The following is a 19,058-nucleotide window of genomic DNA, read 5'->3' as shown; positions in this document are numbered from 1 at the left end:
TGTTGATACGGGAGGAATTTGCTGCCGCCAGTTTTAGTGGTTGTGGAAAAGGTCGATGGTGCCAGGGTACAGGAAGAACCGAAACCTCCAGACCAGTATCCATGAGGTAGTTACGCCTGCTGAGGAGGTCGAAAATAGTTAGGCGGCGTACCGCTGCGTTCTGGGTGGCCGTCGCCAAGACCCCCCGCGGACCTAGTTTTTTGCGGTAGGCGCGAGTTAACAAGGTAGCGTACATCTTGTCGCTTTATCTCCGAAGTTACGATGGTACCAGCAAATACCTTTGTCCGCAGGCTGTCTTGACGACCTGCTACCCGAACGCCCTTTTTGTGTGGCAGACCGCGAGCGAGCTCCTGATCTGACGCCCGAACGTTGAGCGTCCAGCGTCGCCCGCATTTCACTGGCTGTTAAGATGGCTGTCTCGCGCTTTAAGTCGCCCACCTCGTCCGACGGCGGTTGAACGGCCGCTACGGTCGGGTGTACGTGCACTTCGTGCGCCTTGTCGGCCGCAGCTGCCAGTTCCTCCAAGAAAGCGGAGACGCAAGCGAGGACCGCCTGGGTCCCCTCCGGTAGCCGGCGCAGCCAGAGCGGCTTGCCACATTTCGCGCAGCAATTGACTGGGAGTTCGATCTCCCCAACGTTAAACCCGCCAGGAAGTGGTCTAGTTTTGCCGACTCACTTACCGGCAGGCGCCTGATCAATTCGGTCTTCAGCAGCGAGTGCGAAGTCGACTTCACCACGTGGGACACCAGAAGGATGGACTCTTAGTCCAGGCCGACCACCGCGTAATTGAAGCGGGTCGCGTCCGCTGTGTTACCGGACACTATGCTTCCAAATGCACGAACCACAGCTTCGGGTTACGCCGCCAAAACGGAGGAACGCGCATGGCGAAAGCGGTCACTTCCGGGTCCGATGGGCCTGCCACGTCTTTGTTGTCGACTGACATTCTGAAAAAAAAACTACTCTTGCGACGCGAGTTTGTTAAGAAGACGCGGTGAAACTGCGCTAGTCGACATGGCAGGCCACACCCACAAATGTCCGCACGAGCAGAGAAAAAGGCACCCACGACGCACCCCGAAGCAGACCGAAAATAATCCGAATACCTCGCCAAGAGGGCGGAAAACCACCGATGAAAAATCTCCAAAAGACGTCGACGCCGCCTCCTGTAGCGGGTACAACTTTTATTGATTCTTTTTTTTTTCTTATTTATAATATTTAAATCATTTTGATCTAACAATGCATGCACGAAACGACTTGCTTGTCCGCTGTGGTGGCGGTGGCTACGGCGTCTGCGGCGACGATGGTAGCTGCGGCGTCTGTAACAACAGCGATGGCTACGGCGGCAGCGGCTACGGCATCTGCGGTGGCAACGATGGTGGCTGCGGCGTCTGTGTCGATGGCGATGGCTGCGGCGGCGGCGGCAGCGATGGTGTTGCTGAATATATTGTTCGTCTACTACACCAGTACTGTTACTATTATTCACACTGTTACCATCATTTACACCGTTCAATACGATTAGGTCGTTTAAATTGTTGTACGACTGGTGCTGAGAACTGTGATAATGCAACTTATGGGACACTTGTTGGAGATGATTGGAAGATACTGCTGATGTTGGATAACGAGGACGTATTGTACATTACGTGGGAATCGTGCTTGGATCGAATGCTGCAGCGGTCAGCCGGCGGGTGCCAGTGATCCAAGTGACCAGACACTCGCTGGTGGCTGTTAACATCGGACTTGTATGCTGGCAGGAGTGAAGGTACGTGCTGTAGACTCTAGATACTTTGAGTGTGGGTGATCTGCTCTGAAGACCCTCAAGTTCCAGTTGTTGCCGACCTGGCCAAATTTTCGACGACAAGCGAACATCTTGATAATGATGATGCCGTTGATGAGCCGGATGATCGCCGTCCAGATCGTGCCGGAAGGGAAACTATTGTTCGCGGCGACGAAAATTCTGTAGCTTCTGGTAAATTTGAGATGGATAGCGGCTGGGTTTCTGTCACGCCCGGGTGGTGCGTGTTCCGGGGTCTACACTTTACTGTTATTCGGCTTGTCGATCCAGACAAACGTAGATGTTTGCCCAGTTAAAATAACAAAGAACTTTAGCTAATAAAGAAACACACGGCAAATCAAGTCAAAAGAGAAATTCCGTCTATAAGACGCAAAACTCACAAGAAAATTTTAGAAAAGCAAATTCAACTAAGTATCCAAAAGACTACGTGCACATCGCACGACGGCTGGAGCAGGAGAGACCGGTTCCTCTCCATGCGGTCCTTCCGTCTCCAAGCCAGCGGAAATTCTTCATCGCCGGCTCTGCACTCCTGTGGCGAGTTCTGAAGAAGCGTGGAAAGCGCCGATGGCGTCATCTATCCGCTCGCATTCGCAACATTCGAAATAAATTTGGAATGCCGCGAATCCTGTTGCGCCACAAGTTTGCTGACACTTCTCAGTGCTTCTATTTTGACCTTCATTTTAAGGAAAACTTGTGAATTTTGTTTGGGTCATTACTATTGTCGAAGTTAAACATGAATAGTGGAAGTTCTCGCTTACTGATTATTTTCTGTCCCTTTTCATTGTTTTTTTTTTTTTTCAATATATTCACATTGTCTAGAATCTTAAAACCCTTTTCCTTTAGGTCTTCTAAAATGTCGTCTTTTTGGCCCGTTGAAAGGATTGTTGATTTTGTCTTCATACATGTAGCATTGGATTTTCTCCATGTTCAGTTTTTTCTGTCAGTCATCTGCGTTTACAGTATGTACTTTCCAAAAATTGTTGTTTAGAGTACTCCGTTTTCATGGCTGCCAATAGGGAGCTTTTAATTTTCTGATGCTCAGCGATTCCACCAATATAAATCGGCGGAGAAATGTCACTTTCAATTTCGTTAGATTTTTCTCTTTATGGCTTTTTGCGGGACTGTGTCTAATGATTTACGGTTGCGAGTCCGCCTTTATTTTCTTAGACGGTGGTTGGTTATCCAGGGACGTGGACAAGGATCATCATAACTCGGCAAAGACCAGTGCCGAGTTAAAGGCGACCAGAAACTTTACCTTGTATATCTGAACTCATAGAACCCAACTTTGAATGGAATCCAACTATGATTAACAAAGTTATAGGGGTTGAAACTTTTCCATTTCATGAAAATGTATTGGACTCTCAGACGTCATCATCATATAAAGTAAAGTTATATAAACCACGGGGTCCATGGGGACATTTTAGTTTTCCTTTTTTGGCTTTCTTTGGTTATTTGTATATCAGTGTCAATTACTCGAAACAGTATATATATGTATGTGCTAAATAAGTTTGTGCCTATACATTTATTTATTTATTTAATGAAGACAATACACAGAAAGCAAATTTCTTATTACATATTGTCCTCAGAGGGAGGAGTAAGTAAATGGCATATTTTGCGCTTAAAGCTAAAGAGGGACATAGAGTCAAAGGAACCAAGCTGTAGGGCATTGTAGGACCGGCAAAACCTCGGGATCGGAGAGTGAAAGTAAATCTCGAGCTCGGCGAAGGGCACATCAAAAATGTCCGCATTACGTGTGTCATGAGACGAGGCGATACGGAGAGTAATATCCGAGTTGGCGGAGCAGTCCATCAGACCATTGCAGAGTTTGAAAAGAGTACACATATCAAGGAAAATACGGCGTTGCTGTAGGGAGGGGAGATTGAGGGTGCGGAGTCGTGACGGATAATCAACACGTGGAAGGTTCTTTTTGTAAAAGAGGGTCCGGGTGAATTTGCGTTGTACAGCTTCAAGAGCGCAGCCGTCACGAATGCGGTAGGGGGACCAGACTACACAGCAATATTCAAGGATGTTTTTGACAAGGGAATTGAAGAGTGTTAAAGAGGGCTGGATTGAGGTAAAGTCGGACGAGGAACGTAGGATAAAACCAGACATTTTGGAAGCTCTATTGATGGTGTCAACGAAGTGGGAATTGAAACGAAGTTTATCGTCGAATATTACACCCAGGTCTTTGAAGGAGGTCAGTAGTGAAAGGGGTTGACCACTGAGAGAATAGGAAAAGGAAGATGGGGAGGGTTTCAGGGAATAGCGCATCCAGTGGCATTTGTTGACATTCAGTGTTAGCTTGTTGACCGAACACCAACGGGCTAAATTATCAAGGTTGGATTGTAAGAGAGCACAGTCCAATGGAGATGAAACAGGGGCAAACAATTTAAGGTCGTCTGCGTAAAGCAAATACGGACAGGTGAGGATGGAGGCGAGGTCATTGATAAAAAACAGGAAGAGTAGCGGGCCAAGTATAGAGCCTTGGGGATCACCAGAGGAAGAAGAGAAGGAACGAGATGAGTGACCATGAAAAGAAACTTTGCAGGAACGGTATGAGAGATAGGAGGAAAGTCAGGAGATGACTGAGGAAGGGAAGTCTAGCGAAGAAAGTTTAGAGAGAAGAATGTTATGGTCAACGGTGTCAAAGGCTTTGGAGAAATCAGTATAAACAGCATGTACCTCCTGTCGTGAATTCAAGCGTTTAGCAGCAAAGTTGGTAAAGACCAGAAGATTTGAAGCCGTTGATCTATGTTTCACGAAACCATGCTGCTCTTTGACAATGAGGTGACCGAAGTGCGCGGTCAACCAGTCGTTGACGTATCTTTCTAGGATTTTGGAGCAAGAGGAGAGAAGGGAAATGGGGCGGTAGTTCACAGCAAGGGAAGGGTCTCCGCTCTTGAGGATAGAGACGGGGAAAGTAGCATTCGTCGTCATGGGGTCATTTTAGTTTTCCTTTTTTGGCTTTCTTTGGCTATTTGTATATCAGTGTCAATTACTCGAAACAGTATATATATGTATGTGCTAAATAAGTTTGCTGTGTGTATGTTGGTACCAGTGGTAATTAAATTCAACTTCCAGTGCATTCTTTACAATTTTGTAAAGTCGCAAAAGTCTTGCACACGTTTAATCGAGACGGGAGTTGCGCGAGCGAACTTCCGCGCATAAGGGCTGGTGTTAGTACCATGCATGAGATGCAGTGCGTTGGTGTGCGCCCACATGGCTGCGAATTGCTGCTATCACGTGACAGCGTTTGTCGTAACAATAGATTTCGCACAGCTGTGTAGAGCTTCGCACAGTGGGAACCAAACGCAGAGCTCCCTTAAAGATTCATTTTAATGGAATCAGTGAGCAAATTATGCTTCATAGGAAGCTTGGTGGAAGCAAGCACACGCAAAATTTTTGGCAATAGATCCATGTTTGTTCTCCTAGGAAGTGAGGATTTAATAAGTAAATGCATTCAAGATCAATCTTTCGGATGCAACGGTTTACAGCTGAAAGTAACGTTCTTAGCGTTTAATTAACATTAGCACAATATATGACTAGCAACTTAATTCATGTTGTCACTAATTAAATAAATAAATGAAATTGTATACCAAGGACGAAAATCAACCTCGCTCCTTTTAGGTTTGTAGAAATGTCACATGAAAACAATTATTCGGGGAAAACATCAACAATGAAAGATGCAGTCAAATTTAAGGTATGGATTCGGACGACGTCTACAAATACCTCGCCATATCGCAAGCAGCAACAACAAGTGGTTGACTAACGGTGTACTACTCTAGGAGACCGAAACATTCCTAACTAACTAACTAGGATGCTTCGCTCACAACAAAAAATTATAAATGGTACATTCTTTATGACTCCTCAATCACCAACTCTAGTTGTAGGTTATGCAACTGCGAAGAAAAGACCATCCAGCCCATAACATCTGAGTGCAGGATGTTGAACAGTACCGAGTACACTAGTCGGCATAACTCTCTCCATTAAAACCTTGAATTTTACCGGAAAGCTGTTAATTACAGTAGACCCGATATATTTCTGCTTCTCATGGAAGAATGAGCGCGCTTTACACTCGATATAGCCGTGCCGACGTTTCCGTTTCCGAATAAATCGGAGGTGATAGACAAATATTGAACTGATTCTAATAAGGGTCTGTTTCACATAAAACCTTAAAAATACTATTTGTAAGATTAATGATTTATTTGAAAATGTCATTTGACTTTTTGTAACTCTAGGAATAAGCGAAGCTTATGTATGCCTTGAATATTCTATAAAATTTTACTTTTCCAATTGCACACTACAATATTGCAACGGAAATAAAAAGGAAACGACCAACAGATTTTGGAACAGTTTAAGTCCACAATAAGCATTCATATCAAATCATAAGTCTACCAAATACTTTAAATTTTAATCATCAAAGGCATGTGTGGAGCCAGCATCAAGGTTTACTTCGTCTTTAATATATTATATTTAATGCCCGTATTTTTGTCCCCACAGAAATGATAGAAATCAGAAATAATTTACATTACTTAAATCGCGATGTATATAATAATTTAGATACTAAGCGTTAATACGCGTCCAACCAAGTGTTGGGAAATCAACCAATATATGTATATATATATATATATATATATATATATATATAAATCTGCTAACTTTACCGATTTGTTGAATTTTTTTAAACACTGAATATTCTTCTTCTTTTTTTTTCAGCCTTTGTTGCGTTTACAAGCGGGGTCGTTTACAGCTGGGATAAAGTGAAGAAATACACACAAGAAAACCATCTGAGCGACATCGGCATACCAATATCACTTGCCTACCTCGTCCCTATTCAATGAGATTTCGTGCCCATTTGCCATTGAACTTGCTCTTCTTGCATGGCTCGTTGTGTGCATAAGTAAATTGTACTTATAATACTTATATTTAATACAATATGTTAGGCTGGCATGCAAAGCCAATCGTGAGAAAATCTTTCCGTAAGTGAACAAAAAAGTACAATGTAAACAAAATAGTTCACCTCTCTAGGGACGAAATTATTGTCTCGTTATTTGTTTAGGTTAGCACAAATGTTTGGTATATAAAGCTAGTTATCGGATTGAAATAAAGAGTTTTTTGAAATAAACTCAGCATTATACCAGACACCCACCTAAAGGATGTGTCATCAAGGCCTAAGAGCCGCAGTAGGTACCTTGATGGTTAGGTGCTTAGTGTCTAATTAACATTATTTGTCTTTATATTTTTTTGGTTCGTCTAACCGGATTCTCTAGAATATTATCATCAACCTGTTCAATACTTGGAGTTATTCTTGAAATCGGGACTTGGTCGTTGAACAACTTTACAGTAGCAGCTCCGGCTCGTTTTCCTCATTTGGATTTTTTGGAACACTAACAGTCTGAACTTTTCAACCTTAACATTAGGGAAATTGCACTTGCAGCGTTAATTTTGTGCCGCCTTTGATTAGAACCACAAGTTGGAACCCGAGAGCTCCTGAATTCAAGGAGCCATTCAGCGAATTTCTTCTATTTAGGGTCGAAAATCACAACCAATGACAGCTACGATGATGAAATCCGCACAGCAAAGCCTATTTCAGCTTACAAAAATTGTTCCGCTCGAAATGTCTCACCATAGAGTCAAAGCTCTTACTATAGAAGATAATAATCTTACCAGTCCTTATGTATTCCCCTAAGACTTGGGTTCTTAGCAAAAAAACTGCGAGTTCTTGGCCGCGCTTGAGAGAAGAATCCTCCGAAGAATTTTTGGACACCTATATAGAAACGATAAAATCTATAAGCGATATCATGACCGTCAGTTTGCGGATAAAATCCGGCTGAATAAGTTGCGGTGGGCGGGTCACTCAATTCATATAGATGAGGATGATCCAGCCCGGAAAGTCTATAAGGGCAATATCTATGGTAGAAAAAGAAGATGATGCAGACCCTGCCTGAGATGGAAGGATGGCGTAGGCCAAGACGTCAGGCAGCTTTTAGGGAAATCGAATTGGTGGGCCTCGGTGCAAAATCGGAATGGAGTTCCGCATTAAAGCAGGCCTAGACCGAATACCGGTAGTTGCGCCATTGATAATGATGATTCAGCGAATGAAGAACAACTTTGGAAAAGACTGAAAGGACAGGCATAGCCTATCGTAGCTCATCGAGAACTTGAGTGCTACAAAGACCAATTACAGACCTTCATGAATCTGCAGACAATGAAGATAGAATCCACGAGAGCGTATAAGAAAATACTGGATATAAGCAACAAAATTATTACCGAAATTAATGGTCTAAACGCAGACAGGCCCACATGAAAAGTTTTGGGGAATCTTTTGGCGAAAAATTCAGGTCATCGGAGGTGATTTCCGAAGCAGATCCAAGATAAAAGCCCAGAGCAGAAGTGCATCTAGCATCGCAAAATCTGAATAAATGTGATGAGCAAGGATATCCATAAATAGTACCAGTGCGCTAACGTTAAACAAACAAGTAAGAAAAACGCAGGGAGTTTGTAGAAAATCAGAACCTTTGTTTTAATTACCTTTAAAACCATCGGGTTAATGGGTAAAAATCACTTGGAAGATATGCTCTACAAGCCACAATTCAATGTTACATATAGAGAACGCGAATTTATCACACAAGGGAGAAATTGACAGCAATCAAGTGAATCATTCACAAAGATTCACAAAATTCGTTAATAATTGAGGAAACGACCGAATTACTAGGATCTATTTTCTATAATAAAATTACAATGGCATCGGGAACTCAACGAAAAAAGCCAGTGGTGGCCGGATAAGGAAATTCAAACCATAGCATTAGCTTTAAATCGAATAACCCACTGGTTACCATAGACATCCATTCGCAAACTAAGCAATTTGAAAGCAAGCTCAATAATTGATGTCTTATTAGGACCTGATATATACGGGAACATCATCTTGGAAGGATTGCTCAAAGGTCATCCAACAGTGCAAAAAAAACTAAGCTAAGATGGATCATGATAGGTCTAATTTCGAAAGCGACATGTCTGACTAACATTGTCAGCATGATGAACACCGCAGATCTAGGTCAGGTTCTCAAGGAACTTTGGGAGCAAGAAGAATTGGGCAAGAAAAGGTTTCTTACCGAAGAAAAGGAGGAAGAACAGAACCATTGCCTCCAAGCTACACAATGTTTAGAAAATGGCTGTTTTAAAGTCCGCTTGCATGAATTTACTTGGCAACCGCGTAGAAAAATGCAATAATGCAATATGGGCTGAAGGAAAATCGATTGCGGACAAATCCAGACAAGCATCAACTATATGACAATATTTGCACACATGGAGGAAGTACCGAAAACTATTTGGCGCATCATGCGGTAGAAAAAGTAGTTCCACAAAAATACGGATTGTGTTTAACGCATCTTAGAAGACAATATCAAGAAAATCACTAAGCGATCTCTTAATGATCTGGACTGCTAAGATGGAGGTTGTATCTAGTAGTTCTCATGGCCATATTGGAAAAAGTATCGGCAAATACAAATATACGGAAATGACATTGACATTCACGGATGGTTTGGCGATCACAAGAGTGAGACATCATTAGGCACTACAGATTAAAAACCACAATGAGCAGGAAGTAGTTTCACTATATAAAGAACTTACACAGCTGTTAGGAATGGGGGGATTTAACTTAACGCAAATGGAATTCTACTTGTAAGCAAATATTGCTAGAGATTTCGGCGAAAGATAGAAAGTTTGATTGCTTAAATTTGAATGCCGACAACACAATTAAAACATTAGACCTTCCGTGGCAGGCACACGTCTTTCCACGCAAATGAAAGCTTAAACAAGTCGGAATACCGGAAGCTCGTGCTTCGGCTATAAAGGTTTTGTGTTCATCTTATGTAGGAAATTTCAACGCACACTTTTCTATCCGTATATAACGACAAATTCAACATAATCTTATATATAAAAATTAATTGCTGTTCGTTAGTCTCGCTAAAACTCGAGAACGGCTGAATGGATTTATCTTATCTTGGTTTTGAAATGTCCGTGGAGGTCTAGGGAAGGTTTAAAAGGTGAGAAAAATTCGAATAATTCCCGCTAAAACCCTAAAAATAGCACTTTTCTTATTCCCATATAAACGTTTTTTTTTAAATAAAATTTAGAGTCAATTTGAACTTTATTGATATTCAATAAAGTTCAATCACTCACTATGTTCATCGGACCTCATATTACAACCAAGTGACAATCTTTTATTTCTAAAAAGACAAAAGACATCAAATGTTTCACAACTCAAAACATGTTGTATTGGAAAATAGAATTTCTGTTTTTAGTATTTTTGTTTCTCACCGTTTAAACCTTCTCTGAATTTCCATAAATATTTCAGACCAAACTAGACTACCTAGACCTAGACTAGATATTGAGTTTTGTTACAAATTAAATTTCTGAATGCAACGATAATATTTGACATTAGATTTGACAATCAACTAATATGTCAATCCATCCTCTTGCACTTTAGAACACGGAAAGAAGTATTACGATATTGTGTTACGATATCTATGAGTGCGCGAGAACTTTCTTTACTTTGGCGATCCTTTGTGATAGTGACATTCCAGTAAATGTGCTCTTTTTTTTGATATTTTGCAATTGTGACACTTTACTGCTAAGAGAGCGAAAAATTTTCTCACTTTGATTATTTACAATTTACGATGCCGAGGAGAAGACGACCTGACTTAGGTCGTCGCAGTCAATCAAATGTGCGAAGAGCTACCTCACGTCCTAACCGCACTGATGACCAGAGAGAGACAGATCAAGAAAATAGTCGTATTGATATGTCAGAATTGCGTTATTTAGTGAGTGATAATGAAGTAGATAGGCTTAGAATGCAACGAGTTCGTGCACATCAAACACAACAACAGCAATCACGACATAATGAAATTGATCGAATCCGCAGACGGAATGCTCCTGTGATTCTTGAACGAGCTGCATTCCACTATGATCTGGCAATTGATTATAGTGCTGACAAATCGGTAACAATTGGGGAAATGAAAATAATTTGTAAATATTGTAAAGCGTTAAAATACACTCATGAATCTACTGGATTATGTTGTGCTGGAGGCAAAGTAAAATTGCCACAATTGCTCCCACCACCAGATCCTTTACGATCTTTAGTTTCTGGGATTGGAAATGACTCTAAGCACTTCTTGGCCAACATTCAGAAATATAACAACTGTTTCCAGATGATATCATTTGGCGCTACACATATTATACAGGACAATTTCATGCCCGCTTTCAAGGTATTATATACCAGAATATTTTTTTATAATATTCAATGTGTACTAAAATGTATGTATCGGAAATAATTAATCGACAGATTTTTAAAAATTACAGATACAAAGACAAATTTATCACTTGGGGACACTGTTACCAGTACCTGATGCAGTTTATCAATTTTTACAAATTTATTTTATGGGCAATTCAGATGCGGAAGTTGATAACCATTGTGCTCACAATCTAACAGTGAAGAGAACCATTGTCCATGAATTACAAATGTTTCTTCATCAGAATAACAATTTAGTAAACATGTTCAAAATAGCAATGGATCGGATACCATCTGATAGCCATAATATTATCGTTCGAGCTGACAAATCGATTGAGGCAGTTCGAAGTCTGCCGGGTCAGCTAGTCTTTCATATTTTTCCAAACTACGAGACATACGTACATATTACAGCCGTAGATGTTACGTTCACCCTAAACAAACAAACTGTCTATTTCCGAATACTGTACACATATATGCACGTATATAAAGGGATCGTACCCATATTTCCAATTAACTTCTTATATCTATTTGAATTAGGCACTACCCCCAAAGTTCATTAGCACGCATGTATTATATACCTACATACACACATGTCTAGTTGACAAATAACTAAAAAACTAAAACAAAATAATTCTCTGCGACCCCATTCATAAGAATTCATTTCGTTGTGGTATTGACGAATAGATATGTGATGATGACGTCATGCAGGTTGTAGAGTGCACGAAATTCACAAAAAAATGTGAAGTTTCACCCCCTATAACTTTGTTAATAATAGTTGGATTTTCTTCAAACTTGACTAAACTGTGCATCATGTTCTTCATTACAGGCATACTTCTGGGATGAACATAAGGGGGGTGCTGGGTAAATTTCTAAAATGTGGAAATATACTATTATTAACTTTATTTGTGGAGATATCGGAACCGGATATATTTTGAGGCCTAGACTTCGTAGAGATGCACCACTGTGATTTTTTTCAGATTTTTCGGTTGGATAAGTTCTGAGAACGAGACCTGTTACACTTTTTGAGGGTCATATTTTGAGCCCTCACTCCCCTATGTTTCATCATCCATCAAATATTGAACCAGTTTCGAAAAGTACTAATTGAGACCTTTCATTTGATACCCCACATGGTTACATTCTGTAAAAAAAAAATTTACACCCTCCATTCACATGTATGGGGAGCCCCCCTTAAACTTAACACAAGATGGAGCCACTTATTGTATGTAAAGGGAACACCAGATTACATAATCTTACCAATTTTTGTGATAATCGGTTTAGCCGTTTCCGAATAAATCGGGTGTGACAGAGAGACAGACAGACGGACAGACAAACACCGTCTCGATTCTAATAAGGTTTTGTTTCACACAAAACCTTAAAAAGATTGCATCGTTTGTAGCTACATTCTTTGATCTTCTTGGTTGATTGCAGCCCATTATCATACAGGCTAAAATATTCCTTCATCAGATATGGTTACAGAAGGCCAATATATGACTAGCAACTTAATTCATGTTCTCACTAATTAAATAAATAAATGAAATTGTATACCAAGGACGAAAATCAACCTCGCTCCTTTTAGGTTTGTAGAAATGTCACATGAAAACAATTATTCGGGGAAAACATCAACAATGAAAGATGCAGTCAAATTTAAGGTATGGATTCGGACGACGTCTACAAATACCTCGCCATATCGCAAGCAGCAACAACAAGTGGTTGACTAACGGTGTAGTACCCTAGGAGACCGAAACATTCCTAACTAACTAACTAGGATGCTTCGCTCACAACAAAAAATTATAAATGGTACAGTCTTTATGACTCCTCAATCACCAACTCTAGTTGTAGGTTATGCAACTGCGAAGAAAAGACCATCCAGCCCATAACATCTGAGTGCAGGATGTTGAACAGTACCGAGTACACTAGTCGGCATAACTCTCTCTATTAAAACCTTGAATTTTACCGGAAAGCTGTTAATTACAGTAGACCCGATATATTTCTGCTTCTCATGGAAGAATGAGCGCGCTTTACACTCGATATAGCCGTGCCGACGTTTCCGTTTCCGAATAAATCGGAGGTGATAGACAAATATTGAACTGATTCTAATAAGGGTCTGTTTCACATAAAACCTTAAAAATACTATTTGTAAGATTAATGATTTATTTGAAAATGTCATTTGACTTTTTGTAACTCTAGGAATAAGCGAAGCTTATGTATGCCTTGAATATTCTATAAAATTTTACTTTTCCAATTGCACACTACAATATTGCAACGGAAATAAAAAGGAAACGACCAACAGATTTTGGAACAGTTTAAGTCCACAATAAGCATTCATATCAAATCATAAGTCTACCAAATACTTTAAATTTTAATCATCAAAGGCATGTGTGGAGCCAGCATCAAGGTTTACTTCGTCTTTAATACATTATATTTAATGCCCGTATTTTTGTCCCCACAGAAATGATAGAAATCAGAAATAATTTACATTACTTAAATCGCGATGTATATAATAATTTAGATACTAAGCGTTAATACGCGTCCAACCAAGTGTTGAGAAATCAACCAATATATGTATATATATATATATATATATATAAATCTGCTAACTTTACCGATTTGTTGAATTTTTTTAAAAACTGAATATTCTTCTTTTTTTTCAGCCTTTGTTGCGTTTACAAGCGGGGTCGGTTCGTGAAAATTGAATATTATTATTTGGTAATAAGTCCGCCAGGACACAAGGGTGAAAATTACAAAAATGTTATCAATTTGTTTAGATAGTGTGTGCACTGGATACCTAATCGCTTCAGTTAGGACAAAATATGCAATATATAGAAAGTATACTTACCAACGCTGCCATTAAGTATCATTGGCTTTGTTTTATTTTCTCACCCCTTTCTCTACTCGTGCTTTCTCTGTCACAAATATGAAAAACGCAGCTATTACTGTCAACATGAGAATCCCAGGTAAAGTAGGTATCGCAAAACAACACATGCTCAAGTTCATCCACTTGGAAATTATTATTCACTTCATTAGATCTTTTTTCACCAAAAACGATGTTTTAGCAAGCACACCAAAAGCATTACATGATGCAAAGGGATGAACACACCGTAAGGAAGACAATCAGATACAGAATAGATAAGAGTGAAACGGGAATTACTCGAAACGCGTAACACCGCAAATTGAGGTTCACTAACAAATTTCACCTAAACTTATCAACCAAACAATTATTTCATTACAATTCTTAATCCGTTTCAAAAAAATTTAGTTTCGTTTCGAAAATGAAATTGAAGGATTCAGGAAAAATCAATTCAAAGCTTCCTTATAGTTAATTTAAGCAGAAAGTTCTAGGATTTTCGTTTATTGCCAATTGGAAATATGCAATCCACATCGAATTTCTGAACTTAAGATTAGCTTATCCCCAGAGTTAATTCCGGCGACAAATGGAAAAGCATGGGAAGATAGTTCGACTTTCTGAGAACATACTGCCGACCATTCCATTTCCACGAGCTGAAACGCGATACTAAGCCAGGTGGTGTGAAGTTTATGCTCTCGAATACTCCTATCCTCTCATCAGAAGTATAGATTGGATGAGAAAACTTTCACATCCGCTCTTCCTTTTTCGTTTCTCTATCTTCAACATACTGAAACACATTCTGTCAGCATGGCAATATAAATCGTGAGAGAAATTAACATTTCCAATAGTGATTTAAAATATCAATTTAATTTTGAAATTAAATTCGGCGTTATCAAGAAACAGGCAAATGTTGCTGTTTCGTACGAGCATCAAATGCGCAGGATTTACGTTCGAAGTGGTGGTGAACATTTTGTAGTGAAGGCAAGCTTTTCAAGAGAATAATGAGTGGCGTACTCATGTTGCGCCAGCTTTATTACCGTTTGTACAATACAAACAAAAATTGCTGCTTCAAGCTCCTTTCAAAAGGCAGCGCATCCGGCAGCCAAGATATTCGCTTGTGATACGTAAGGTCTCTTTCATATATTCACTATGCGAGTATTCATATACTTGCCAGCAGTTAATGTTTCGTATGCAACACGGAGTCTGTCAAGCACAGCACACATGGAAATGTTCATACTATCTAGCAGATAGCATGTGCAGCACATCATGTCAAACAAAAAAGAATTCTTCCATTTACTATAAGAGTATTACGTAATCATTTAATCACAATAATTAAAAATATATAATTTTTAGGATATTCCATTCAAATTATCTGATCAACATTGATAGCAGAATGAATTACAACTCAATTACTCTCAATTAATCAATTTTTCAACTTTTCAATTTTCAATTTTTAGTTGAGATTTGTCAGAGAGGATTTCTCCGCCTCCACGGTCGATTTCGCACTCAATTCTGTCATGACACCGAAAAACAATTTGCGCTATCAGAAATGGTACGACTTGCAAGTTGCTCGTTTCGCCACAACACACCACCGCCAGCTGAAACCAAAGTGTCGCACGACCCTCTTCCTGCCTGCGTTTTCTTGCTGGACGTAGCGCTTTTGTCGAGCCAAGGAGACCCGTTTGAAAGTGCCGACGTTGACGCTATAAAGATGCCGGCCTCGTCCGAGGACTTGGAAGCGGCCCTCATAAGGCCGCTATAGCCACTTCCGAGGGACGTGCAATCTAATTAGCACATGCGTACAAGATTCGAGATCCCTGGGCATGTCAACCACGGTGGGTGATTGGTGGGTGGTGGCAGCTTCAACTTTGTCATTCCGTCCTTGAGCGACGCAACACATGGGTAACGTTGCGTCCCGATTGCGGGTGGTACGCGGCTGTCCGGTAGCGTTTAAAGCCGAGGAGTTTGCGCAACTCTGAGAAAACGGAGTGATGCAGCTGCATTCCCTGGTTGGTGAGCGTAATTGCACACCAAAGCGTGGAATTCATTCTCGACAGAGGGCCTGTGCCCAAGATTGTACAGTAAGGTCTTTCAGAGGTATCGCCCGAGGCCACCGCATCAACCTATCGATGATTGCGAGGCAGTACCTGGAATCGTGCGAGTTTCTCAAAGGGCCAATTATGTCGTGGTGGATTGTGTGGAAACACACAATGTGAACACACCTACCTCTTTCCTCACATGCTTTTTTGTCTTGCACTTCTGGCATGAAATACACTGTCTGGCCCAAGAATGAATGTCTTTGTGCATGGACGGCCAGGAATACTTCGTGTTGATTAACGGATTCGCTATCCGAATGGAATACTTCCTTTCGGAAATCAGCTAGAGTATATGGCCTTGGTCTCTTACCTGATGTCTCGCAGTATGTACTGGATGTTAAGCCGAAGATAGAAAACTCCCTAAATGTGTATTTGGAGTTGGTCCTCAAGCTCTGCAGAGCTGCGCCGTTTTTCTGCCCCTCGGCGATTGCCAGGAAATCGACGGATCTTGACCTCAGCAACACGTGGCAAAGCGCCAACAACTATGTTTTTTTTTCCAAACACTTGTTGAATGTCGGAAGTGAACTGGCAGATAAAGGGAATACCGGAATTATTTAGTTGTGAGGTACGTGGCTAATAACTCGATCATAGGTGCTGTAAATCCGTTGAGCAGGATTCAGTTTGGAGAAGAAGCTCAACCACTGCTACATTTGGATCACGCCAGATATTGCTTGGTGGTCTCAAATGCCTGGATAACTTCTGGGAACCATACAATCGGACGGGAGTCTTTGGTTTTCTTGCCAGACACGAAGGGTGGCCTAGGGCAAGAAAGGACGATAGAAGTTTAACATGCTTAACTTCCTCAGATCTTTAACAGTTCCTGGAAACGGGAAACTCGAAATTTCTTGCACCTTGACTCGGTCCGGTTGGATGCCTTCAAGGGTAATCATTAGAAAGGCCGATGAATCTCACATGCGATTGTAGGAATTTTCATTTCTCAACGTTAAGAACTAGATTGGCCTGAAGTAGATGTTGAAAAATGCAGTCGACGTATTCTAAATACTCGTACTCTGACCGAGATGCGGCCAGAACATCATCCAAATATACAAAACAGAAGTACCACAGCACAGAGTGGATGAATGTCTGAAAGGTTTGCGCCGCGGTGCACAGTCCGAAACTTATCTTAGTGAACTCGAAGAGTCCGAAAGGGATCTTATGACCATGCCTTGACTAAGTCCAAGGTTGAGAAAATACGTTCGATATTGTATCGATCTAGAATCGTCTAAGCAATCAAATGTCTTTAGTCGCCACAAGGTTTCCATTCGCCATTGAATTCAGAGACCATATCTGAAGGTCTGCAAATACCTTGCTTAAGAAGTTCTTCGACGTTGTGTGGTCAACGAGGGACCTATTATGTATATCCACTAGTAATCCATAGCGGCACAGGAAATCCGCGCCTTAGATGGGTATGCTAATATCTACGGTAATGAAGCCCCAAGAAAACGCTCGTTGAAATCCTAAACTCAAGTCTGCCTAAAATACGATCGGATCGATGAAGAATTTACGGCCGCGAGTTTCAATGATTGCCGTATTAAATTATGATGCCGGGATACGGGAAAAACCGATACTTCAGCGCCTGTATCAACCAGGTAGTTGCGCCGCCTCAAGGGTTCGAAGATTGTGAGACGACGTGCGAGGTGTTGTATTTCGGGTAGCAGTCGCCAGGACTCCCGGCAAGTCTGTTTTTTATGAGAAATTGAAGGGGCTGGTATATTTCCTAATTTTTTCAGAGAACTTACGATGGTACTAACATGTCCCGGTACTTGCCTAAGGTTCCGAAAACCTCCTAACGGATTGCCCATTTGGAGAAGTGGATCTGGATCTAGTCCCATTCCCCGAACGCAATTCACCGATGGCCACTGTCAACTCAGGGACGGTCTCTGTTAATGCTGCCATCATCTGCTGCAGCTGAGTCACCTGACTTGAGTTGTCACGAGTCACGGCTGAATGGCCTGTGTGCTCTCCGGGAGTCTCTGCAGCCACAAGGACTGTAGCAGCTCAGTGCCGACTTTGTCACCACCCAACTGCTTCATTTCACGCAGCAGTTGGCTTGGCACGCAGTCACTTAGCTTTAGTTCTGTCAGTAAGTGGTTAAGTTTAGCCGTCTCACTTACCGAAAGGCCTTGTACGAGCTGCTCCTTTAGTCGCTTATAAGAGCAGTCCTCGAGGACGTGCGGGACAAACTCAACTGGCTCCTCTCCCAGGACGGCCAGCGCGTGGTGGAAGCAAATGGCATTCGCTTTAACGTCGAACCAGGCTGGTGCGACCACGATAGTTACCAAGGGACTTGTCTCTACTCCGGAGGACTTCGTTAGCGGAAGTGAACATCACAGAAGATAAAGAACAAGAAGTGGAACGGGTGTAGAAAAAACGGTTCTGCGCCGTCTCTTGCGACATTGTTTTTCTATAATATTTGCAAGAGAAGGAGGTAGGGGCAACTTTTGCAGCCTGACGAGTTTTAGTTTGATACTGACGAAAGAACATACGATCCTTATAAACTATGAAACTTGGGAGAATAATGAAATGTTGATTGCTCCAATTAAAACTTCCATTTGTTTTCATGATAGGGTGGGAGATTATTCCACTTGTTGACTGTGATCATCCTTTTCGGTTGCAAAAATGGGCTTAAATCCAGAAATCCGGCTGAAAGTATTCTTGGTTCAACGCCCTCCAAACTGACGACCCCTATTGTGCGCCGTTGAGGATCCAGGTTCCCAATTTATATACACCTTTCTACAATACATTTTGAGCGACAAACACTTCTTCCTCTTCAGGCCATTTGCAATTTCTTAGCTTCCTAGTATTCTTAAGATTAGTGTTGGCTTGAGCTTGTGATAAACGTAGAACTGTTCATCACAAGGTGACTTAGGAAATTCGATGCAGTGTTCGATCCAACAATCGATTCAAATTTTACGATCTTTCCTCGTTCCGGGTCTTTTATTATCGGATCTGTGATTGCCTGTTGTAAAGGAATGTGAAGTACATATGTAACAACTTTTAGCTAAGCCCAATAAAACTACACCAATCGATTGCCACTAC

General features: G+C 41.2%; 2 protein-coding genes across 2 annotated transcripts in view; one reads left to right on the top strand and one right to left on the bottom strand.

Annotated features, from left to right (window-relative positions):
• LOC119654317 (TWiK family of potassium channels protein 7-like) overlaps window positions 1-14,567 on the bottom strand; it is a 439,773-nt gene extending 425,206 nt beyond the window's left edge. The window contains exon 1 of the mRNA XM_038059642.1: window positions 13,915-14,567. The gene's annotated coding sequence lies outside the window, so the exon portion shown is untranslated. The remainder of the gene's footprint in view (window positions 1-13,914) is intronic.
• LOC119654318 lies at window positions 1,212-6,811 on the top strand. Its single transcript, XM_038059644.1, has 2 exons — window positions 1,212-1,756; window positions 6,506-6,811. The coding sequence occupies exon 1, from the start codon at window positions 1,234-1,236 to the stop codon at window positions 1,690-1,692; it is 459 nt and encodes a 152-aa protein (XP_037915572.1). The 5' UTR covers window positions 1,212-1,233; the 3' UTR covers window positions 1,693-1,756; window positions 6,506-6,811.
• Window positions 14,568-19,058: the final 4,491 nt, after the last annotated feature.

This window comes from Hermetia illucens, chromosome 4 (genome assembly GCF_905115235.1).
Source record: "Hermetia illucens chromosome 4, iHerIll2.2.curated.20191125, whole genome shotgun sequence".
NCBI classification, from domain to species: domain Eukaryota; kingdom Metazoa; phylum Arthropoda; class Insecta; order Diptera; family Stratiomyidae; genus Hermetia; species Hermetia illucens.
The sequence above is the reverse complement of the archived record's forward strand: the minus strand, read 5'-3'. Positions and strand labels throughout refer to the sequence as shown.